At 35.5% G+C, this 25505-nt stretch overlaps 1 protein-coding gene across 2 annotated transcripts in view; it reads left to right on the top strand.

Moving 5' to 3' along the window:
* The window catches only part of STAM (signal transducing adaptor molecule), a 58698-nt gene extending 33989 nt beyond the window's left edge, over positions 1–24709 (top strand). For both annotated transcript variants that reach the window (XM_019752084.2, XM_019752083.2), the window contains 10 exons: positions 540–686; positions 4957–5047; positions 6929–7121; positions 8347–8441; positions 11673–11761; positions 13367–13454; positions 13942–13996; positions 14580–14733; positions 16477–16652; positions 23394–24709. In XM_019752084.2, the coding sequence (XP_019607643.1) occupies positions 540–686; positions 4957–5047; positions 6929–7121; positions 8347–8441; positions 11673–11761; positions 13367–13454; positions 13942–13996; positions 14580–14733; positions 16477–16652; positions 23394–23628 (1323 nt within the window). In that variant the 3' untranslated portion in view covers positions 23629–24709. The remainder of the gene's footprint in view (positions 1–539; positions 687–4956; positions 5048–6928; positions 7122–8346; positions 8442–11672; positions 11762–13366; positions 13455–13941; positions 13997–14579; positions 14734–16476; positions 16653–23393) is intronic.
* Positions 24710–25505: the final 796 nt, after the last annotated feature.

Raw genomic sequence — 25505 nt, forward strand, 5'->3', positions numbered from 1 at the left:
CATTATTTTAAAGAAATAAAGTTTCCAGGGATATTGACATGCAGTAGATCTCAAACCAGGACTCAAATAATTAAGCAACTTGGGAAAAACATACAGTCATACACATTAAAAGTCAGGAATTAGAAATAAAGGAACTATACCATTTATTCTCTGTTTCCACCTTATTTTTTTATTCGTCTACAAAAAACAAAACAAAACCACTTTGTTTTCCTGCTGTACATATTTTGCTTAATTATAAAATGCTTTGCAAAGTCTTGTCTTTCTGACTTCCAAAATAAGTTATTACATATTTAATCCGTTTTAATTTGATGTGAGGTATGTATGATTATATCTTCTCTTGTTTCTTCATAGTGTGAAAATAAAATTAGTTTCCTTTTCTAATAACCAACGATGTTTTCTTACGGATTGTCTATAGCTAGGGTAATTTGTAATTCAAACGAGATCTGTAACACTTTATAATTTTTATATTTAAGATATCTATATTAAATCATTAGCCTGGAAATTAGTACCTTTTTATTAATTTTTTTCTCTGTTTTTAGGGTCATCCTAAAGTGTGTGAAAAATTAAAGGCTCTCATGGTTGAGTGGACAGATGAATTTAAGAATGATCCACAGCTTAGTCTAATATCAGCAATGATTAAGAACCTTAAGGAACAAGGAGTTACGTTTCCAGCTATTGGCTCTCAGGTATTTTGTAAAGTTCTGTGATTGTTACAGTTTGTTTCTCTAAAGTAGCCATGTTTATCTGAATTTTGCTTTCTCTCCTCCAAACGCAGGCAGTTTTTACTATTCTGGAGAAATTTTTGTTAATGATCTTGGATTTAGAAGTGTCAAAAAAATATAGTGATATATTAATATGTTCTAATTTCCACTTTCCCACTGTTTCTCCTTTTTCCTTTATAAATGAGTTGGTTTAACATTTTGCAATTTTTAAATTTTTTAATTTTAATGGTGTAGACGAAATTGCTTTATTATATCAGGTAACACTGACAATCTTGTAAATGCTCTTACTGTGATACTTTTATCTGCAAACAATGACAACTCAGAAATCAGGATAGCCTTAAAATTTAAGGATGGATTTAGAGATTCGTTTTATTTTTATGAAATTTATGAATACTTGTATTAAAAAAGGAAGGAGATACAAGATGGTCAATGAGCAGAGAAGCACATGAAATATCTTTTCTCTTAATAACAGCTGACCAGTGCATACGTCTTCTTCCTTCCTCCTAATAAAGGCTTAACTTTTGATTGAAAGGCTTAACTTGCTTTTTCCGGAAAAAAAAATAAAAACAAGTGTTTATGTAATTAGACCAATCTCTAATTAATGTCATATGAAAAAAAAAAAGAAAGGATATCTATTTTTATTGTTTTTCTATCTTGTGTAACCATCCTTTAGGCTACCCAACTAATCAAGGGGGCTTAAAATGTGTGGTACTTTACTATATTGTATTTCCCCACTGTATGGATTGGGGTAGAATATAGCAAGTGGTGTGAAAGCATAAGTAGAAAGCTGTCAGCTGTGGAGGGCTCAAGTTTGGGGTTTTGACCACTTTAGGGAATCATGAAATGATTCATCCAGACTTACGTAGACTTTCTTCCCAAGGTGCTTTTAGTTTATCTGTATACTCCTAAGCTGTGAAGACCCAGAAATATACTTGGGAGATGAAGGAAGGAAAAGATATTTTTCTTATTTGAAAAAATTTGACTTATGAATAGTTTTACAATGATAAATTATATCTTTGAGAAGTGTTAATATTCATTCATAATTGATAGCTGGCTTTTACTACTCATAATTTCTAAAATCTATGTAAGTAAGGAATAATTTTATGTAGAAAATTCAAGGTTATCTTATAATAAATTCTATGACAACAGAAGCAATGTTTAATTATCAAAGAGTAGATTCACTACGGAGAACCAAAGAGTGTACATGCTTAGTGGAATTTTAATTTCTGTACCCTGGGTACCTGTTCTAGGGTTTGTTACTCAAAATACAGTTCATTGACCATCATTATCATTACCTGGAAGCTTAGTAGAATTGCAGCATCTCACCTGCCACTCCAGACCCATGGATTCATTATCTTCTTTTAATAAGATCCCCCGAGGATTCTGTGTGCACATTAAAGTTTGAGAAGCACTGCTCTAAAGTACAGTTTTTAGTGCGAGTGAAAACTGCATTTCCCTCCACAGACGAACTTGTTCCTATAAGAGAAGGAAGAAGAATTAATGATCTGTTTGATAATGTAACATTGTTTGGTTAACCTACAATCTCAGATAGTTGTGGGAACAACTTTAGGGATTCTCTAATCTAATCCCCTCATTTTACAGATGAGGAAACTGAGACCCAGAATGGTTAAGTGACTTGCCCAGGGTCACAGCTAGTAGTTGACAGAGCTGGAACTAGAACACAGGCCTCCTGACTCTCAGTCCAGTGTTCTTTCCACTACACGATCCTGCCTTCCGTTTGACATAGAGGTTAGTGGATATGTGTCTGTCCGGACGAGGCTTCAAAGGACAAGACGTGGAGTGAACACTGGCAAGAGTATATAGTGATTGGTTGGCATAAAAGTTAGGCGACTTTCAGGACCTAAATCAGCAAGAATAAAGTGAAGAGTTACCTTTCTTCTTTTCATCTAGATGTTATAAAATACGTGAAAACTAATTTTGTTATAGTTGCTATCTTTCAGCCACAAGTAATATATAAAACGCATACAAAGTAAAAGACAAGGTAGAATGCTGGTTTTCTTACGGTAGTTTCTGAGAAGCATATTGAAAAGCCTGTTTAATGAAAAAATGTTATCCCCTAGGACCAACTGTAGAAGTCCCTCTAGATTCACTTAGTTGTTGCTTAAGTCATGACTACATTGAGTCAGACTAGATCTTTGTTAGCATACTTAACGAAAGCCTTTGAAAATATAAGGATTTTTAAAGTACATTTTTTTCATCCAAGTACAGAAGAAAATGATATAAAACTATTAAGAAAAGTCATACTTTAGTCACCTAACTTATGCTGCTGCAGTTCTTTCAGCACTCACTTTAGACATGAAGATAAAAATAATGCTACACTGCTGCTGTAATTGACTAGGTAATAAGAGAAGCGTCATGGCTGCACGTAGAACCTGATGATAGAAAGGAACTCTGAAAAGCCTGCAGTTCCGGAATGTTGGGCTTGATGTAGCTTCTTCTGCACTTCCTTCTTGACCGATAGAGATTTCTTCACAGACCACAAAAGATCAGTATGTCTGTTTTGTGAAATTCACCAAATTGTGAAAAAATTTTCATACATAATGAAAAAGGTTGCCGATGGCTAAGAGTACCTTCAATTTTCAGAGTTGCATAATGATTAAAACATTGCAAGAGAAGGATCAGAATTGAAAGTGCTTAAAGTTCTATTCAGTGAACTATAAAAAGCTTTTTTCTAATCAGCTTTTCTAAAAACAAATGCCTTGTTCATTTGTTCGACATTATAAAATATACTAAGCGAAGAATATCGAACTGTATTTTAGTATAATGTTGAATATTTTGCCTTTCATTTACTCAACAATCATTTTAAATTAGAATTCCAATTTTTAATTGGTTGCTTGGGAATTACAAAATACATTTGTAACTTTTCGCACTCTAGTTTGAGTTAATATGGTATTTCATATAAAATGTAGAAACCTTGCAACTCTATGGGGTTCATTTACTCCTCACTTCAGCATCTTTTATGCTATAGTCATATGTCTGACATACGTTTCTCTACATATATTATAAATCCCAGGAGACAATGCTGTCATTTTGTTTTAAACTCCAAATGGCCTGCATCTTATCTAATTTTGGAAGGTACATGTGTTAATTTAATCCTCTTAAAAGCCTGTGATGTGTAGGTGTTATCACTGTCCTTGTTTTGTAGATGAGGAACTTGAGGCACAAAGAGGTCAGGGTACCCAAGGTCATACCTTAGAAGGTGGCAGATCTGACATTGGATCCCATGTTTGCCTGACTCCACAAGTTACATTCTTACTACCCATATCATTGTACCTTGTTTAAAAGTGTTTCAAAGAGGAGCACAAAGGAGGGAATGCTTAACTAAGGGGTTTAGAGATGTTTCACGTAGAAAGTGATGTGTTAGCTGTTTATGGACTGGTGAGTTGAAACTCAACAGAGAAACATGTGGGTGGAGTAAAAGGAGCCAGAAGGGAGGAGGACATTAGAAGTAGAAGCAAGTGTGTGTCAAAGATGTGTGTGTGTGTGTGTGTGTGTGTGTGTGTGTGTGGTAGCAGTTTCTGGTAACCAATAGAATGGTTGAGAATAAGGTTGGTAAGATAAGCTGGAGTCAGTTTGATTTGCCTTGATTGCCATGGAAAAATTTAGTGGCCGTTGAGGCTTAGATTGTTATAATTCCGTGTGAATCAATTTATGTATTTATTTACTAGTATTTACAAAATGTGTTTAGATGGACAGTAATATAGTCCCAGAATTAACTACTTGTATTTTGGTTTACAAAATATTATAATTTTATGAGCATTTATATTGTTATATACAAACCTGGGTTCCTAAAGATATATACCCTGTCTTTTATCTGGAAGGAAACAATAAAGTGTAACTCTCAAATACATATTTAAAACTTTTAAAAGCTCCTCATTTTTAAAATAGACATCTTCTTCGCTCTCTCAACCCCTTTTCTGGTTTTAGAATTTTTCTAAAAATTTAAAAATTTCCTCTAATCTTTCTTCTGATTTGCATGCTGTCTGCTTTAGTTTCACCTCTTTACACAAATCTACGAGAGTCATTAGGCTGTTGGCTCTCAGGCTGTTTGCCCCATTTCTAACTCTTCTCCTTCTCAGGCTGCTCCAGTTTGGATTTCTTCTTCAGAAGTCTGTGGTAGACTGATGAGAAGGGTCTTGCAAGTTTGTAAATTAGGTGGGGTAGGAAAATTTGAGGACAACCCTCAAATATCGTGTTCCTTTTTGTATGTTAGGCTGCAGAACAAGCAAAAGCAAGCCCAGCTCTGGTAGCCAAGGATCCTGGTACTGTGGCTAACAAAAAAGAAGAAGAAGATTTAGCGAAAGGTATGTTTTAATTCCTTGATGATGGAAAGAAGATAGGTCTCTCAATATTTATTCCCCTGAGATATTTAAAAATGAAAGAAATGGGACTTTATAGCTAAAAGCTGAAATCTACTTTATTTCCTTCCTCAGTATCATTTGTTTCTTCTCTCCCAAGGCAACTGCTATCACATGTCCTTTCGGCCTATATTTTTATAATATTTTTACTACACTGTATATCCATAAACAGTAGACATCATCTACAACTTTTTTCATGCAAAAGTGTGTTTGAGATCTAATCATGATGAGACATGTAAATTTCAAACAGTTCGTTTGTTTAAACTGCTGTATAATAGTCCAGTGTACTAGTAAATATATACTGTAATTTGTTTCTCTTGATTGACATTTTGGTTTTCCGATGTATTTATTTTTATTATAACAAGTATGCTGCCTTGAGTACCCTTTACATGTTCTCTGTGTACACACTCACACACACATACCCACACACATAACTATTTTGTGTGACTGAATGTGGTATTGTTAGCTCATGGGATAGGTACATCTTCAACTTTGCTAAATAGTTGTATTATTTCCTCTTCTATCAGAAATGAATGAAAGCTATTATTACTGTTTTTAATATCGTGACATTTGGTACTGTCAGAGTTTAATTTTTGTGAATCCCCCTAGGTTTGAAGTAATGTCCAATTATTTTAATTTTAATTTCTTTGATTACTAGTGAGGTTGAGGCCTTTTTTGTATGTTTATTAGCTGTTCTGATTGTCTCTCTTTTTCTATTGAGTCTTTTTTAAATTAATGGTATGTAGAAAATTTTATTTTTTTTGTGAATTTTATTAAATTTATTGGGGTGATGTTGGTTAAGAAAATTATATGGGTTTCAAATGTATAATTCTCTAATACATCATCAGTATATTGCATTGTGTGTTTACCATCCAAAATCAAATTTCCATCCATCACTATATACTTGACCTCCTTTATTTACCCTTAGAAACTTTTACTTTCCATGCTAATCTTTTGATTATTATATCTGTTGTAGGTACCTACTCTTGGTTTTTGGTTTATACTGTAAATTTTATAATGGTATGTTATATCAAACAAGTTTTAACTTTTGATGTCAAAATTTTTGCTTTTCTACTATTTTTGTTTTTTTGTCTTAAGATATTTTTCCTTACCCCAAGATCCTACAAGATATTTTCCTACGTTTTCTTATGGTAGTTATAAAGTTTTGGGTTGAGTTAAAAGCAGGGCAGTCAGTCTGTTAAGATTACATGGCAGAACCTGAGTGACATGTGGCGTTGGCCTACACAGGAGGAGATAGAGGATACAAATTTGAATTCTATTTGGGGGGATTTGTTAGGTGAGACTTTACTGTAGTTATTTCTAAAATCCAGTTCTGAGACTGATTACATAAGAATTACCTTTGGAGCAATAACATGCAGGTTCTCAAACACTGCCTTGGAGGCTCTGATTTAGTAAGTCCTCCAAGAGGCTTAGCACTCTGACTTTCCAAGTGATTTTGATTATCATTTTGGGAACTTAAGTTATAGAAGTACATTGAAAAGATAAAAGAAAATACATCTGCAGCTAAACTTCAAAAAATGGATCTAAGCGTTTATTCTTTTTATTACTCAGAATACTATAAATTGTTCAGTAAAAATAGTCATCATGCTGTTCAGTATTTTTGTTTAGTTTTTAAACTGTTAGTTGTGAATTAATGCATAAAATTGGTAAAGTGACTTTTGTTCAGTATATTATATGAGGATATGTTCTTAGTTTTCAGCTGTACTGTGGAAAGAATACTTTTTTACCGTCAGTTTTCTTTTTGTACTTCTTTGGATTGTTGGCTATATTAACATTTGGGGTCTTTTTAAACCCATTATTTTCCAGCCATTGAGTTGTCCCTGAAGGAACAAAGGCAGCAGTCAACCACCCTTTCCGCTTTGTATCCAAGCACATCTAATCTCTTAACTAACCACCAACATGAAGGCCGAAAAGTTCGTGCTATATATGACTTTGAAGCTGCTGAAGATAATGAACTTACTTTTAAAGCTGGAGAAATTATTACAGTTCTTGATGACAGGTGATGGTTAATATTAAATTGAGCATTTATATGAACATATATAACATGTTACTTTTGTGTTTCACGTTATTCCTGTTGGATGCCACCACCAGGTGTAATAAAAAACATTGATGTAGATATTTTCTTTGTATGACAGTTGCTTTGGTTGTGTCAGACTAGCTAGATTCTTATTTTGTAGTTTAATTTTTTTCTCATCTATTATTTAGTTTTTGGGTTTATTTGGAGGCCTAGTTTAATTTATTCATTTTTGGTTCCATCTAATAATGAAAATTGTTAAGTTACTTAAAAAGTTAAAATTTTAGAGAACACAGCAAGTATGTATATGTATTTATGGAATTTGTAAGAAATACATAATATATGGAATTTATTTATCATTTAGTATATACTAAATGTGTATATGTGTGGAACAAATTCACCTTACATTGCATTACACATTTACATTATCATAGGGGAGGTGATACATGTTTTATGTGATACTACAGCTTTATGTTTACTTGAAAATTGTTACTGATAATGAAGTACTAAACTTTACAAGGGGTTTTTAAAAATAAATTCAAGTACATTTAAGGTTATTCCTGTAATATCACACTATAATGCGTTTTCCTGAGTGGAAGAAAATGAAGTTAAGTTTGAGCTGGTTCACTGGAAATTGCACAAAACCTTGATCATTCATTCAAACAATATTTATTTTTTTGCTAGCTTTTCTTATACTTGACACTGAGGATATGGAGAGAACATGAGGATGCACCTGGGAGTATGCTCCTTGGGAACGTTTTATGCAATAAAGTGTCATCTGTCATACGTATGTGTTCTCTTGTGGGGAAACATTTGCTAATATGTACTAGACAGCACTGAATGAAATCTGGATTAAGAGCCTACCCCACATCTTACTACAAAGGATTCTTACTCTGGAGCCCATGAACCACTGGAAGTTGACAATTTTTAATTGTGGCGACCTCTTTTTGGGGAGAGAATTAAGAGCCTTGTATTAGATCCCCAAAGCATTCACCAGCCTTCCAAAAGATAAAGGAATATCTGTTTAATTGCATCTTATTTTCTCTGAGACCTCATCTCTTATTTGTAATAATTATACATTCATTTCCTCCACTGGACTGTTGTGGGATTCAAATCTGGTAATAATGTGAGCTAAACACTACTAAAGGTAAAATATTTGTAGAAATAAAAATCTTTATTATACTAAAGCATTCTTTTTTGTTCCCCACAGTGATCCCAACTGGTGGAAAGGTGAAACCCATCAAGGCATAGGGTTATTTCCTTCTAATTTTGTGACTGCAGATCTCACTGCTGAACCAGAAATGAGTGAGTATTTTCCACCTGTCAGTGGATGATAATTTATAATCCACTTCTTAAGTTGAGTAAAGTTGAACTTTCTACGACAGGCACTCTCAAATGTTAGTGCCTCTAAGGTGTTTTGTTTAAAAATGTAGCTTCCTGGTCAGTAGATTATTTACCAGAAATCATCTAAGAATTGCAGTCATCTGTCTACCAAGATTATCTTTAGACAGATTATGGACTTTCTTAAAAACAAAGACACACACACACCGCACTGTAAAAATGCACGCTAAGAACTGTTAATGGAATTTATGCATTATGTTTTTTCATTATCATCAGTTGATAAAAGTGTGCATTGTAACCTCGTAGAGAATTCTTCCCATTCAAAGATTGAGACTATTTCTCTAGTGTTCTAGCTTCAAACTTGGGAGCTGTGGTCACTAAGCAACAATAATGGCTTTCCTAGCCTCTATGTCATATTCAGAAGGAGCCATAACTAATCAGTTTGATTTCCAAATCTTTGCTGACTAGGAAAAATAAACTAGAAAGTGGGGCCAATGAGGAAAAGTGATATCACTGATAGGCATAATAGTTGCAGGAGATGTAATAGCCGGTATCCTATCAAAACTTTGGTAGACAGTTGACTATATTTCTTCATAATACTGCACTTTTAATGACTCTTCATAATGATGAGTTTGAGTCATCAAGATTAAGTCATAACCTTCCTCTGTTTAAGGAAACAGATATGTTCTAGTCTAGAAAGATTTCTGTTAGTGATTGAAATATTTAAAATTTAAAAGTTTTTTTATATAAGTCAGTAAGCTACAGTTATCTGGCGGAATATCTCAGCTCATCTCATCTTTCTATAATGCTAGGTGGAAGGAATCAAAATTATAAACCACAAGAGGCTTAGGTTTTTTTTTAGTTTACAAGAATTTTAAGAAAGGATCTGTCTTAGTCATCTTTTTATTTCCAACAGTACCTAGTACTGAATCTTATCCAGAATACAGACTATGTAAATAAATATTTATACAATAAATGATACAAAAGTGCATGTATATGTAAATATATATGTTAACAATAAAGAGATACTTTTTTAAAAAACATAAGAACACTTCTCTTTCAAGAGAAGGCTTTAGTAAACCAGATATTACAGATCTTTAATAGAACGATGCCCTCTCATAGTTATTGCGTGGTTGTCTTGTGTAACTTTCATAGAGAAAGATTCCTGACACCCAATCCTTTAATGGAGTTCTTTTTTCATGAGAAGCCAAAAAACATTGTTGCAGAATCTTATTTAAATGGCAGTGCATACTGTGCCAGCTTTTTAACATGGGCTGCTCATGGTGGTGATTTTTGGGGGCTTGGGAGTTTTTGTTTTTTTTTTTTCTCCTGAATCAATTGTTGGAAAGAGCAGAATTATCTTGGACTTTTGTTCAAGATGAGATCCAAGATCTCATGTGTATAGATCATGTAGCCATATCATGTTTCCCCCATCATATAGCATTGCAGCTTTAAAATGAGTATTCTAGCTTATCTCAGATATTTCACTCTGGACCACCGACAAGGGAAACAGGTGCGTCAGAGCTTAGGTAATGGAGTTATAGTTCTCAAGCTTGGAAAACAAGTGCTAGCATGATCCTCGTAGCATCATTCTTTATTAGGAAACAAGCCCACTTCACTTGTATCAAGTAGAAATGCCTGCCCTGCTTAGCTTCTTTTGTTTTGGAGATGCATTAAGGTTCATTTACATATGTAAAGATAATGTTATATACACACAATATACACATATTGTGTACACAGTAATAGTTCCTAGGGACAAAAGCACTGCAAACTTGTGCATGTCAGCTGGTAGGACGTGAAGTCTACCATGTATGTTATGGGTTTCAGCCAATACAGTGCTATCCTGGCTTTCTACTTGTTAATAGTTCGAGATATAAAAAGCATAAACATATATAGTAGATGTCTCTTTTCCCTCATGGGAAAATGAAATCAGCTGAAACTTTTTTGAATGTAGAATTTTGCTTTGTATTGACTTGAATGGGATGAATATATTCCTTATGTTGGAAATTAAACTATTTCTATTTTATATGGAATCTCTGAATGTAGAATATATAAGTGGTATAAAAACTTCTTGTTCTCAGAATAATATCACAGGCCAAATTCCAGTGGTGGGGGCAAGTAGAGCCAGGCAGATTGGCAATCAAATCCAGGTTTTGCCATTCATTAGTTTTCACCTGTGCAAGAGTTTATATAATCTTTCTAAGTCACTGTTAACCTCATTTATGAAATGGGTATAGCTCATAGGATTGTACTGTAGAATCTTTGGAGGAAATGTAGTATATATTCCACTAAACACATTCAATAGTTTAATGGATATTATTTCCCTTCCTTAATTCTGCCCTTGTCCCACCCCCCTTTTCATCTTTATATTTTTTATGAGTACTGATTGACCACATTGGTACAAGGATGAAAAATTCAGAAATGAAGTTCATTTCTGTAAAGCTCTGTGTGCCTCTCAGTGTTATTTGGAGAAGGTTAATTGTTCTGTTAATCATAATCTTATATGTACTAGTTAATGGTTACAGTGACTAGATTTTTAAAGATTGCTTTATTGAGCAAGAAAATATGTGTTTCTGGCCAACGATTTGAGATTTGTTTTCTTCATTGCAAAAAATAATGTAACTAAACAATATAGGCTGATTTAGTGGAAAATTCAGATCCCTGCCAAGGCCGTTTGTAAAGTTCTCCACTGGCTTGGTTACATTCTCTTAGTAAAGAGTCTGAGTGGCATGCTGAAGAACATACAGCTAACTTTCCAATTTGTTACCCTGAAATAGCGTGGTCTAACAAATGAGATTTTTCTTTGAACGGATGGGTTATTTAAAAAGAGAATTTATTTTAAGTTGCAGAGTCCATTTATGCTATTTTAAACCTTTGCTTTTTGTTCCCTCTTAATATACTAAACTCTCTTGTGTAGTAGGTGATTGATTAACTTTTGTTTTAGAGATATACTTCTTATGTTTGATAAAGTATCTTTTATCAAAAATGAAAAACCTTTTAGAAAATTAAGAAATCTTGACATGAAGTTATGTTCTGTCGTTATTGTTTAAATCTGCAAACTAATTATTTCTTAAATTGAGTATATCAGCTTAATGGGAATATAAGAAAAACTGAAATTCTCTCTTGGGACTTAAATTGCTTTCAGATAGAATTTTAAATTTTACAAGGAAAAGATGAATGTTACATGTTTTACAGTTAAAACGGAGAAGAAGACGGTACAATTTAGTGATGATGTTCAGGTAGAAACAATAGAGCCAGAGCCGGAACAAGCCTTTATTGATGAAGTAAGTGATTTTCTCCATGAGAGGAGTTCATACTTGGTATTGAAGCTGAAACGTTTTTCTTACCTTCTTTAAAAAAAAATTACTTGATTAATGCATGTATTTTGTTATAAAAATTCAAACAGTACAGACAAAGCAAAGATTCCCCTTGAATGTCAGTATTTAATATTCTGGAAATTATGTTCTTTGTAACATTTTAAACTTATGATGAAAAATGAGATGTCATCTTTAAAATATGTGAAGGGATTTACAGGATTTTAGCCTTTCTTTAAGGGAGCCAGGAGCAGAAAGTTTGATGGAGAGTGTTGTTTTAGAGAAGTAAATGGTAGAAGACTGTGCTGGGCTCCAAGGAATCCAACTGGGTCAGGTAGATGTGTGGGCCGATGCATCACGTAAGAAGATGCAAGTAGGGTCAGACTGGTGGTCTATCTAGAAACCTTATTTTTCTGCTAGATTATTTCAAATAGGATGTAGTATTTTATAAAGAAACAAGACAATAATTATCCACTTGTTGATTCTTACCTCAGTTTAGCACCACCACCCCCCTTTTTTGCTGTAGGCAAACTTTTCTGACATGTGCTTTCTTTTTTAGACTACTTAAAATAAAAATTGTTAATCTTTTACATTGAAAAATAGTATCCATTTCAAAATACAAAACTCTTTGCCTTCAGAAGCGTTTTTTATATACTTGTGTCACTTTCACTGTCTAGAAATTAATTCATCTATTAAACTGTTCTATACAAAATACAAAGTTTTTGTTTTGGTTTAAATAGTTACTTTGCTTTGAATTGGTAGCCTTTACATTATTTACCTAATGTACCTATGGTTAATAATATAACCATGTAAAAACCATGCGTGGAGAAAAGTCTGTAATTATTATAGTAATAATCTTTGGTACATGAGATCTATATTTTGATTTTTTTAAACCTACATGTAAATACATATGTACTTATATAATGTATAGATGTATTTATGTTATGATGATTTCATTAGTCCCACTGGTCCTTAAAAGATTCTGAACTAGATCTAAGTCATTGCTTTGAGATACCTTCCAGCCTTTCCCACATAGGAGAGTAGAGATACCACAAACTGAAACATTGGTGGGAAGAAAATGTAGACTAAGTCTTTACAGCCCTACTTAGAAAGAGAACAGCTGTAACATAGCTGAGCTATGCCTTACTAAAACAGCTGCTGTATTCACCATGGGGGAGAAGTAATAACTGAGTTGTTAGTCATAAGTAATGCCATCTTGAGAGAGAGGTTACACCTGTCAGCATGGCAGGGCTACAGCTGCTTCAAAACAGTGAAACCCACTAGCATGACATAAGAGATTGAAGAACTCACACATTGTAAGTTTGAATGTGGCTGTTTCTTCTCCTTTAAGAGAATCTCTTAGCAATTTCAAAAATAAGTAGGGAGAGCTTTCAAGGCTCTTGACTTCACCGGATACTAAAGAGAGTACGCAGATCCTAAATACATAAAAGCAAAATTGGAATCTCCATAGCTGCGAATTCCAGAAGTTCTCTATCCATTATCTAATTGGGAAGTGAGAACATATTGTTGCATAATAATGTGTTACTTTTTATTTTAACTGTTTCATTTCTGTAGGATAAAATGGACCAGTTGCTACAGATGTTGCAAAGTACAGATCCCAGTGATGATCAACCAGATCTTCCAGAGTTACTGCATCTTGAAGGTAAAACTTGTTTTCCAGTTACCTGCAAATAAAGAATAATTAGAGGTTATATCTAGTGTTTTGTTAACAGAATGGTTTATATGTAAATAAAATTGAGAATGATACAAAAATAGTAATATATCACAATGTATATACATGTGACCCAGTTTCACATGTATATACAATTTAAACCTTTGGTAGAATTCAAATTCTTACACTTTCCTATCCAAATTAAATATTTTATTCAAAATATCCAAATATTTTATTAAACGTTTTAGAATGTTGTAAAAAAAATTGGTATTTTAATATTTTTGAGATCAGTACAATAAATCTAAAGTATTGATTTTCTAAATACCCAGATAAATCAGTCTTGCATCCTGTGGGCTGTTAATTAATGTAATTTTTATTACTCCAAATTAGGTCTTGTATTTCTTAAATTATATGACTATCCTTCAGAGATTTGCTTTCTTTTCCTGCATTTATATTTCTTCAAATCTTGTCATCTTAGCAATGTGTCACCAGATGGGACCTCTCATTGATGAAAAGCTGGAAGATATTGACAGGTAAAAGAAGAGGCAGGTGTGCTGCCTCTGTATTGTGTACCGTTCTTCCCTAAAGCTCTCTATAAACTGCACACTGGGGTGGAGCTGCCAGTTTATTGTATTTTATTATTTATTTTTGTTTTTACTTGTATTTGTATTTGCCAGAGGACCCAGTTCTTATTTACTTGTTTTCTACTAGATGTGGGAATTAGAATTAGACTTGTCTCTCCCTTTTTATTTTAAAAAAGGGAGGATTTATTTGACTGTATTAGTCTTTTTTTAAAAAAACAAAGGTTAACTATTATAATCATGTTTGCAATAAGTGGCATTACTAGAGCCCAAATGAGCCATCTGTTATTAACTAGGGAAACCTAGATATTTGGAAGTAAAGTCAAGTATGATAAGCTAGAGTTATCCCAGCACAGTACCTAAAATTTAAATAGTTTTGGTTGCCTAGGGACTAAGATACAGGATATTGTCTTTCAGAAGGTTACATTTTTAATAATATCTACTTATACCACTTTTTTGCTATTTTAATATATTATCATTTAGAACATTGTATTATTCAAATAATAATGTTTCAAATTATTGTATGCTATTTCAGAAAACATTCAGAACTCTCAGAACTTAATGTTAAAGTGATGGAGGCACTTTCACTGTATACCAAGTTAATGAATGAAGACCCAGTATATTCCATGTATGCAAAATTACAGAATCAGCAGTATTATATGCAGTCATCTGGTGTTTCTGCTTCTCAGGTAAGCTTTTAAAAACTCAAGTATACAAGTATGTCATTTTAGATTCTCTAATGTAGATGAGATTATTTGGAATAGCTAGCTATGTTTTTGTAAAATGTGAAACTTTCTAAGAGTAATTTTTAGAATAAAAATAAAGTTTAAAAGAACTTTTTACTTGACAAATACGATTTATAATATATAAATAGTTCTTTTATTATTATTATTATTGTTTTTTCTGCAGGGGTGCCATCAAGCTTTTTTTTAAAAAAATACAGATGCATTTTGGCCCTTCCTCCGACCTATTGAATCAGAATCTTCAGGCGCAAGGCCCAAACATCTGTGTATTTTTAAAGCTTCGCATGTAATTATCTGGTTAACTGCAGTTTTTATCTGAGTAAAATTTCTAAATTAGTACTGAATTCTTCTGCATATCTGTAATTTTCAGTTTTACAGTGAGCTGCTTTAGTCTGGATTTTTCCTCCATCATTACATGAAAACACATGTAGTACAATACAAAGCCCTTTCCTTGTATCTACCCCAAGCAACTATTTGAAAAAACCTCTTTTCCACAAACTGAGTAAGTTAAGGGTATAGGGAGTAATGAGCCAAGGACTCCATTTTTCCATGCATTGTGGCACAGGGTAATTTTTTCTTTTTTTTTTTAATGTGGTCCATTTCCACTGAAATAAGGGGCCAGAACCCTGAAAATAAGCAGGCAGGCTTGAGTAACGTGGGACTAGATGACACCCACTCACTTGAGCCAAAAAAACAAAAACACCTTCACGTTCAATTTGCAAAGTAGGGGGAAAAAAAGCATTTATGAGGACTAGAATAGCCACCTTTATAATACAGACCTTTTGGATTCTGATGCCTGCTGAGTCTCTTAGGACTTCACACAAGTGCTAAGATGCTTGTGTTGTCTCCTGATGCTTGTGTTACTATCTTAATAGCTGGTAAGAGTCTGACTGCATAGACAGTGGAGTTCTGTTTTCAAACATGAAATGGAAGGATCTAATGAATATTTCCGAAACTTATGTGTGTTTAAGATTTTGAGGCATTTAAGACTTCAGTCTCTAGATTAAAACAAGTATAGTTTTAGATGCAGGAGTAGGCATTCAGTGGCCCAAGGGACAAATCCAGCCTCCCATCTGTTTTTTCAAATAAACTTTTACTGTAACACAGCCATTCTCATTCGTTTATACACTCATTGTTTCTGGCTGTTTTCTCTATGAGTTGACTTCTATGTGACAAAGATGGTATGGCCCACAATGCCTAAAATATTTACTATGTGGACTTTTACAAAACAGTTTGCTGGTCCGTGCTTTAGAAAGTAAGCTAACTCTATATTCAATCAACTGTCATTTAGGAAATATAAATTATATCTATAAGCAAGTGTAATCTCTTGATAGAAAGCAATTCAAAGACACTTCTTAAACATCCTTTGGAATTCCTTTTAGGGAAGTACTTAAAATATCAATATGGAAAAAGATTATATTAGTATAAAGTTTCAAGATAAGTTCCTTCACTGCTTCTGTGTGGAAGCACAAGTTTAGCTAATGTTTACCTAAGAAAAATCATCAGAAGCCAGCTTCACTGAAAAGTTTTGTTTTTTTTTAAAATGCCTGTCAACAGAAATAATTTAACAAAAAGATTTCTGAGATGTAAGTGTTGTTCTTTTTGTAACTGAATGCCTCTACAAAGAAAGTTTGACATGCCTATTAAAATCTTAGGAAATCTAATGTGTGCTATCATGAACTGTTCTAGGTGTATCCAGGGCCCCCTCAAAGTGGTGCTTACCTGGTGGCAGGGAATGCCCAGATGAGCCATCTCCAGAGCTACAGTCTTCCGCCAGAGCAGCTGTCTTCTCTCAGCCAAGGAGCGGTGCCACCATCTGCAAACCCAGCCCTTCCTAGTCAGCCGACCCAGGCTCCTTACCCAAAGTAATTTGATTATTGACTATTGTTTGGAGTTAGTGTTGTTAAAACTCTTCAGTGCCCCCGGTCATCTGTCACCATGAGAACCGGACAAGAAAAATCCAGGGTAGACGGCATCACGGATACCGTATGATCAGCCCTCTCTGGGGTCCTGAGCAGGTTCCCACAGACCCCTGCAGTATTGCAGTGTAGTCAGCAAGCCAGTCAGTCCTCTTACTGACGCATTGAACTGCGGGAGTCTGGTTTTAACTCTGCCGTAATTTGTTTTTGTTTTTATTTGAATCTATGATGATATTTGCTAAAGACTTTGATGACTTAGATTTGATGACTATAATTTATAATTTTCCACAAATTTCATATAAAATCTAACTTTTTGTTGTTGCCTCAGAATTTATGGTTGAAGGCTGTCTCTAAGAAAACTATTTCCTTCTTTTTTCCCTGTATTGAAATTTAGTGTATATCACAGCAAGATAAACCATTTGAAAAGAGACGGTGCAAAAGCCATTTGTCCCTGTGTTTCAAGGAGCGAATATCTGAATATAAAATGATAGGCTCATTGTTTTGGTCATTTACGTATACTGCCCTCTACCATGTAGTGAAAGGATTATATATCTTGTAATTCATAATTATATAAATGCCTTTTCTTCTAAGCTGAAGTCTTTCCCTTGAAACCAATGAAAGATAGGCTTTAAGAGTTCACAGTGTGGAATTCTAGAAGTCATGGTGTTCTGACACATGATAGAAGTTCCTTGGTGGCACAGGCAGTTTCTAGAAACCTTTCCTTAAGTATTGGAGTTGCCCAGGGATGTTTCTGTACTGCCCTTACTGTTATATTATTCGCCCTCAAAAGAGTCTTGCTCCAGAGATGCTTGGGGATTTGCAGATATTATTTTGTGGTCACCTCTGGTATTCTGAGGTGACCTTAAGAAGGATGATAATGAGGAGGCTGGTCACAGCCTCTCTACTGCCTTAGGGAGCTCAGGGAACATGGTAGGTATGACTCTTTCTGTCCCAGGACTTTTTATTTTTTTAATTGAAATGTGATGAAAATGAATACACTTACATGGAAAATAAGTAAACAGGTAGGGAGCAGCTATGGAGAGAAGAGAAGCGTGCTGCCTTATGGATTGTCAAGAAATCAGCCGGTGTGCGTGAGTTACGTAGGAACCTCTTAGAAGTTTTTGTGTCATTCGGAAATGCTACCTCCTTCTCAGCAGGTCCTCTGAAATTACGTCTGCCTACCTTGTTCCTGGAGATTACTTGGGCCCATGTTTAGTTCAGGGCCTTGAGAAATTTCCTTGTAAATGAGAGAATCTGTTGGTGGGTGCTCTAATCATGTCGTGCTATCGAGCAGTGACACTTGTGGCTGTTCTCTGGGGTGGCTCCGTCTGCTCCCACAGTTGGGCTGTGACAGGTGGCGCAGGGCCTGTGCTGTATTCCAGAATCTGACTCTGCCGACACACCGTCGCTGTCACTGTCACCGCTCAAGAAACACATGCATTTGAACAGGTGCTCTGTGTAGAGCATTTCCTGGAAACCTTTAGTGCTCGTTGCTTGGCTAATTCCTATTTATTTGTTCGTTCTTAGCTGCGTCTTTACTAGAATGCCTTCCCACCTCTCCAACACTGTTCCTCCTCTCTTACCGTCCCAGACCCCAGCACAATGAGTACTGTCTTGTAATCGCCTTTAGACTTGTCTGTGTCCTCGCTGAGTTACCGTATTTTGAGACCTGGAGCTGAGTCTCTTTCACCTTTACATCCACACTGTGTAGCACGGACTTTTACACCTGGTAGCAACTCAGTAAATATTTGATAAATAAATGTTTAAGTGTTGATGGGACACTTTCAATGGCTGCATTAAGCCAGTAAGATATATTTTTAAATTCTCTGCAAGGGCTTTACAAAGGCTTTGAGTGAAGTCTCAAAAGGATATATAAGTGTATAAAATATATAATTTATAAAATATATTTATAAATATGTAAGAATAATTTGTGTGTGTGTCTGTATTTAAATGAGGGAATTGATGGCAAAGCAAATGTAGGATAACAAAATTAGAAGGAAGAGAATTGGGGTTGGAAGTATACTTGATCGAAGGTCTACTGCACATTTGACTCAAGCTTTCTAATTGCAAGTCAAGGTCAAGGAGGAAATTGTTTTTTCCATTTTTGGTAGGCAGGTGTTTTAGTTGCCCTAGTTCATGTCGAGGAGGCAGTTTCTTATTGTTTTACATATAATTTTGGTTCTAGGGTTATATCTTTGTCACACTTATGTGTCACTGGTGGTATGGATGGAGTTTCCTAAACCTGCCTGTCGTAATGGTGGCGATGATAGTATTACGGCAACAAAGCCATGTACTTATTGGTCTATTATTTGTTTACTTCTGTTAAACAAATATTTATTGCACATTTATTCTGCCGGATACTATGCTAGACACTTGACATACAAGTGTGATTTACTCCCCACCCCCAGCTTTATTGAGATAATTGACATATAACATTGTGTAAGTTTAAGGTGTACGATGTGATGATACATTTATGTGTTGCAGATTGATTGCTATACTATTAGCTGACACCTCCATCCCCTCACAGTTACCATGTCTTTCTTGTGGTGAGAACATTTCAGGTTTATTCTGTTAGTAACTTTCATGTAGATGATACAGTATTGTAAGGTAAAATCACCATCCTCTACATTAGATCTCTAAACTGGTTTACCTTGTAACTGGAAGTCTGTACTCTTTGTCCCCATTTCCCTTACTCCCCAACCGCCAGTCACCATCACTCTGCTGTGTCTTAGTTTGACTTTTTTAGATTCCACATGTAAGTGAGGTCATAATAGTATTTATCTTTCTCTTGCTTATTTTACTTAGCATAGTACCTTTAAATCTCATCCAACTTGTCACAAACAGCAGGATTTTCTTCTTTCACATGGCTGAGTAATATTCCGTAGTGTGTGCACGTGTGTGTGCGCCACACACACACCACATCATCCATTCATCAGTTTGTGGATGCTTGGGTTGTTTCCATATCTTGGCTGTTTTGAATAATGCTGCGATGAACATGGGGATGCAGATACCGCTATAAGATTCTGATTGCAGTTCTTTTAGATATATACTCAGCAGTGGGACTGCTGGATCATATGATAGTTCAATTTTTAATGTTTTGAGGAACCACCATACTGTTTTCCATAGTGGTTGCACCAGTTTACATTCCCAGCAACAGTGTATGAGGGTTCCCTTTTCTCTACATCCTCGTCAACATTTGTGTCCTATCTTTATGGTGATAGCCATTCTAACAGGTGTGAGGTATTGTCTCATTTTGGTTTTGATTTCATTTTCCTGATGATTAATATTGAGCAACTTTTCATGTACCTGTTGGCCATTTGTGCGTCTTCTTTGGAAAACTGTATTCAGTTCCTCTGCCCATTTTAAATCTGATTGTTAGTTTCTTTGCTATTGAGTTGCCTGAGTTCTTTATATACTTTGGATATTAACTCCTCAGTAGATATATGATTTGCAGATATTTTCTCTGTTGAGACCACTGTCAAGGAACCTTTTCCCTGTGTTTTCTTCTAGGAGTTTTATGGTTTCAGGTCTTAAATTTAAGTCTTAAGTCCATTTCCAGTGCATTTTTGTGAGTGGTGTAAGACAGGGCCCCAGTCCCATTCTCCTGCATGTGGCTGTGCAGTTCTCCCAACACCATTCAGGAAAGAGACTGTCCTTTCTCCGTTGAGTATTTTTGGCTCCCTGGTTTATTAGTCGGCCACTGATTTAGAGTTCCTTAGTGTCAGTGTGCTTACCGGCTAGTAGAGGCAAACACACAAAAAATATGCAGTTACAACATAAATCACAGATGAAGGTACATGCAGGGTGCTTTAGGAGCCTCAGGGCTCAGGAAGGTTTCCATGTTCAAGCTGAGTTATTCTTAGCCTAGAGGAAGAAAGTAAGAAAGATTTTTCTATCACGAGCGAATATATAGTGGTGTGAAGTAGCTTGGTCCCCATGGAATGAGTAAAATGGAGCATTGTGAAAACACGTGTTCCATGTTGGACATGGCCAGCAGTACAGTGTTACTAAAGGATTGGTCTCTGGTGGGAGATGTAGGAGAGACACTTGGAGTTAGTGACAAAGATAATGAATGGTCCTTGATACCACGTTAAGGAGCTTGGCTCTTACCTGGGAAAGCCCATGCAGGGCTTTAAATGGCAGTAGGATAGGGGAACTCGTAGTACCTAGGTTAAAAGCCTAGCTACTATGCATATTAGATAAGAAATGAGTGTCTAACTGCCGGATACAGTGATAGAGATGGGAAAAGTTACTTAGGAGATTAGCAAGTGGTTGCATGTGGGTGACAAGGTGGGGAAGATAGTGCAGAGCAGATATAAGAGAGAAAGTATTAGGGAATTGCTGGAGTTTGCCGTTGGGCAAGTGGGTGGGTGGATGGTGGGACTGTGAGGTAAGATGAGGAACGTAGTACAAAGTGCGAAAATTACAGTAATGACTAACATTTATGGGATGTTTAAAGTGTCAGGTGCTATGCTATATTTTCTACGTGGACTAATGCACTTATCTAATAATATATGAAATAGTACACTATTAGCCCCATTTTATAGATGAGGAAACTGAGGCACGGAGGGAGGAGTAAGGTCCCACTTAGCTAAGATACAAAACCAGGCATGTTGGCTCCAGAGCTTAGCACTTAGTCTCAACATTCTACTATAGCATGGATGTAAATCAGCATGAAATCTGACTTCTTGTAATACTTTTTATCTCAGAAAGTAATACATATGGAAAGATAATGGGTGAGGCTTTTGAAGCATTACTCAGTGGTTATATTGGTTGGTGGAAGGTATCCACAAAAGACCATCAATTATAATAATGAATTCGTTTAACTTGTTCAAAGTAGAAGAGCATTGAATTGACCAGCAATTGATTTATAAACAACCTAGCAGTAGAAGTTTAGAAATAGGGAATATTTTAAAATTTTGGGCCATTGCCCATTGTATAGCTTGTTTTACATTTTTAATAGACATGTGGGAGAAAAGTCTCTGTTGAAGCTGTTCGTATTTCTCTTTATATAGCTAAACTAGATAGTGTCTTACGTATAGTAGAAACTCAAATATAAAGCTGGGGATGGGAAGAGAAGAGGCAGAGACAGTGAATAAAAACAACTCTGAAGGAAGTTTTTTGGTGCAACGGATACCTTGGAGGGGAGCAGTGACGGCGGATGAGTTACAGGAGGGAAGGTAGAGCATACGAATGGGTGTAGGTGCAGTTGATAAACGGTGGTGGCGGTGGTGGGAGTAGATGGAAGGGCTTCTATTTGCGTCTGTGTTTTCAGGGAAATAAAAGAGGTTGTCAAGATTTCATCTCCCCCCATCCACCAGGACTGGTGCGTTCCCTATTGCTGGATGGAAATGGTCACTTCTTTTTGAAATACTTTCTTCACTTGACCATGCCCATTCTCTCTTCGTTTTCCTTCCACCTTATTGTCCCTCCTCAGGCTTCTTCGCCTACTGCCTCTGTCTTCCTGACTTGGAGATCGAGGGCCCAGAACGTGGACTGCTTTTTTCTCTGTATCATTCCTGAGGGGACCTCATTCAGATCCCTGACTCTGAACCGTGGGTGTGTGCTCATGCCTCCCGTATGTGTATTTCTAGTCCTAACGCTCCACTCGCCTCCAGGTTGAATAGCTGACCACTTATTCACCATGTTTTCTTGTGAACCTCACAGGTACCTCACTTGATTCTCCTTCCCCAAATTTACTTTAGTCCTTATCTTTCATGTGTGATGTTTTTTTGTGTGTTTGTTTTTTTTTTTTTTTTTAGTGAATGGCCAGTCTACCAGTTATTTCGACCAGTTAGTGATTCATGTCTAAAACCTCAGGCATTCTTGACCACCCTGCCCACTAGCCAATTTTGACAGCGATACCTTCAAAATCTGACCCTTTCCTCTCCTTGCCACCATGGCTCGACCCACCTGTTAGCTCTCACCGGGACAATTGTAATAGCCTCCAGTCAGGTCTCCTTGCTTCTGTCCTTGGCCCACGGTGAGCTTGTTAAAACCTAAGTCAAATCGCACCAGTTTTCTGTCCAAAACCAACCAGTGTCTTTCTACCTCACTGAAATATAAGCCAGAATCCTTACTGTGGCCCGTAAGGCACTATATGTTCTAAGGCTCCTCTTCCCTTTAATTCTGTCACTTTATCTTATGCTGCCTTCCTCTCTGCTCACTCTGCTTCAGCTCTCGTGGCCTCTTTTCTGGTCTTTGAATATGCCTGGCATTTTCTCTTCTCAAAGGCTTCTGTGTTTGCCATTCTTTTTGCCTGATAAGCTTTTTTTCTAGATGATCGATAGGACTCCCTCTTACTTTTTTCGGGTCTCTGCTTAAAAATGTTGCCTTATCTGAGACATCTTTTTCTTCTACCACCCTGAATAAGCCAGAATCTCTTGTCTTAGGAACTCTTGGTACTCCTATATTTTTCTTCATACCAGTTATCACCACTTGACGTATTATAAAGTTATTTGTTACTTTTTTTCTCCTACTACAATGTAAGCTCCATGATGGTTGGGACTTTTTCTTCTTCTTTTTTTTTTGATGATATCCCAGTGCCTAAAATAACAATGTTTGGCATCTCATGGGTATATAATAAATATTTATTCAGTGAATGTGTAATGAGTAGCTTTCCTGTTTATCTCTAAATGGGTAGGTAATCAATACTGATCTAACTGACTGTTCTTTTCCCTTCCACAGTGCAATGGTCAATTCTGTTCAAGGAAACGCGTATCCCAACCAAGCCTCAGTGTATAGCCCACCTCCTGCTGCTGCTGCTACTGCTACTGCGGACGTCACGATATACCAGAACGCAGGAACTAATATGTCCCATGTGCCAAACTATAATTTAACGTCATCACCGCTGCCTCAACCAGGAGGCAGTCAACAACCACCTCAGCCACAGCAACCATATTCTCAGAAGGCTCTGCTATAGGATTTGGGATTCTGGTTTGTGGCAAATACCTGCTAAATGCCGCTGACAATGTTACGAGAGTCTTTGATATCTTAAGGGTTGTTTATCCTCAGCTGGTAGGAATCTGTCGTGGTCAACAAGTTCAAATATTCAATAAAGTAGAACTCTTCAATTTGCACTGACTTTTGAGAGGTTCTCCCCGCCCCCTCCCCCAGAGGAATGAAACTACTTACAACATTTAAATTCCTTTCATGATATGAAAGAATTGATACAAGGTTATTTGTCTCATAAAAATACCTGGTCTGCAAAAAGTCAAAAACTTACAAAAACTGCTGTGGCAACTGTTATGTACATATATTGCTGTGTAACTTCATTAGTGGCCATTTTGAATCACGACGGTGATCATGTGAATATATTTAACACTTAAATTAATTTACATCGCTGTTGTATTTTAATCATGAACAACTACCATGCTTCATAATGTTTTGTGTAAATTTAAGATAATTACACTATCCTTTTCAACTGCAAGAGAACAAAGCTGTAGAATATTTACATGAAGGCATTGTGTTGTCGAGGTTTCAGTTTCACATTAAACTGAACCTTCCTTTGACTAATTGTGAGCTAAACACTTGTATCTTTTGTCTTTCTGTAGCCTCTGCATACTACTAGCTGTCATCATACCAGCATACAGTAGCTAAATTTTTGGTGCGGTTATAGCAAATGATGTTCCCTTTTAAACTTTTACATTTCGGCATGACATTTGAGAATATTGTGGGACCATGAGACAAAATTAGGTAGGGTCATGTTCTTTATATCTTATTTTGAAAGACAATGTTGATTTATTTTTTCCTAGTTGAAAATAGTTAATTAGGTTTATAAGCTGTATACTGTGTTCATTGGTGGCAGTGACACCAAAGATAGAGGCAATGGATAGAAATTTTTAAACTGGAAAGAAACCATGAATAACACTACATTTTCAAAGTCTCTTGTAATTATTTAGGATATAAAAAAATTGATTCATCTGTCTTATCCCGCTACTAATCTGCGCATTGTATCCTTTAATTCTTCATTAAAATGGATATAAGTAGATGTTTCAAAGTAATCAGTATTCCCGGCTTTGCTTAACAGTTTGAATATTTATTCTTATCTTTCAAATTGGATGATGGGGCTGCTCATTCTCTCTCGTTTAAAGTTCTAATGGAATTATGTTGGCTTCCTATTTGGGAGTATTTTTGAATGAATGCTTTTCTTTTAATCCATATGAAATGTTTTCCACTGACATTTTAATCTTAAATATTTATAATTTTCCTGGTTGTGCTATATAATTATTTAACTCTATTATTTAAATAACTGAAAAATTGAGTTGAGCATCATATTAAATGAATTGATGTAACAGGTTTCATACCATAAATGAAAATTTAATTTGTATTTTCTAAGACTATTGTAGTCAGGTAACAATAACTTGTTTGCTTTCTCTTTTGACAAACGATTCCATCTTTGGCAAGGAATCTTAATGGTGACCAATGTTATAGGTTCAAGTTTAAAGCACCATCTTCAATGTAAGTGTTTTCCCTTGTATTGTGTTTTCCTGACTTTAGAGTATGTTGCCCTCAAATAGTAATTTTTAAAATTGAATTCAAACTTTACATTAAAACGATTTAATCTGTTGCTTTTTGATAAATATTGTCAGATTGTAATCTTCATTCCAATTTGAATATTCTTGTTTAACTGATACACTTTTCCCCAAGTCATATTGCATTTTTTTCTTTGTCTTTTGATAAATTCCTATTTACCAATGACACATGTATTATTTTCCCATTTTATTTTGATATCCTTCATGCTGCAAAATCAGTTACATATTTCATAGTTGCTTTTGCCCTGTGAAAGTCAAAGAATAG

Source organism: Rhinolophus sinicus, linkage group LG02 (assembly GCF_036562045.2).
Source record: "Rhinolophus sinicus isolate RSC01 linkage group LG02, ASM3656204v1, whole genome shotgun sequence".
NCBI classification, from domain to species: Eukaryota; Metazoa; Chordata; class Mammalia; order Chiroptera; family Rhinolophidae; genus Rhinolophus; species Rhinolophus sinicus.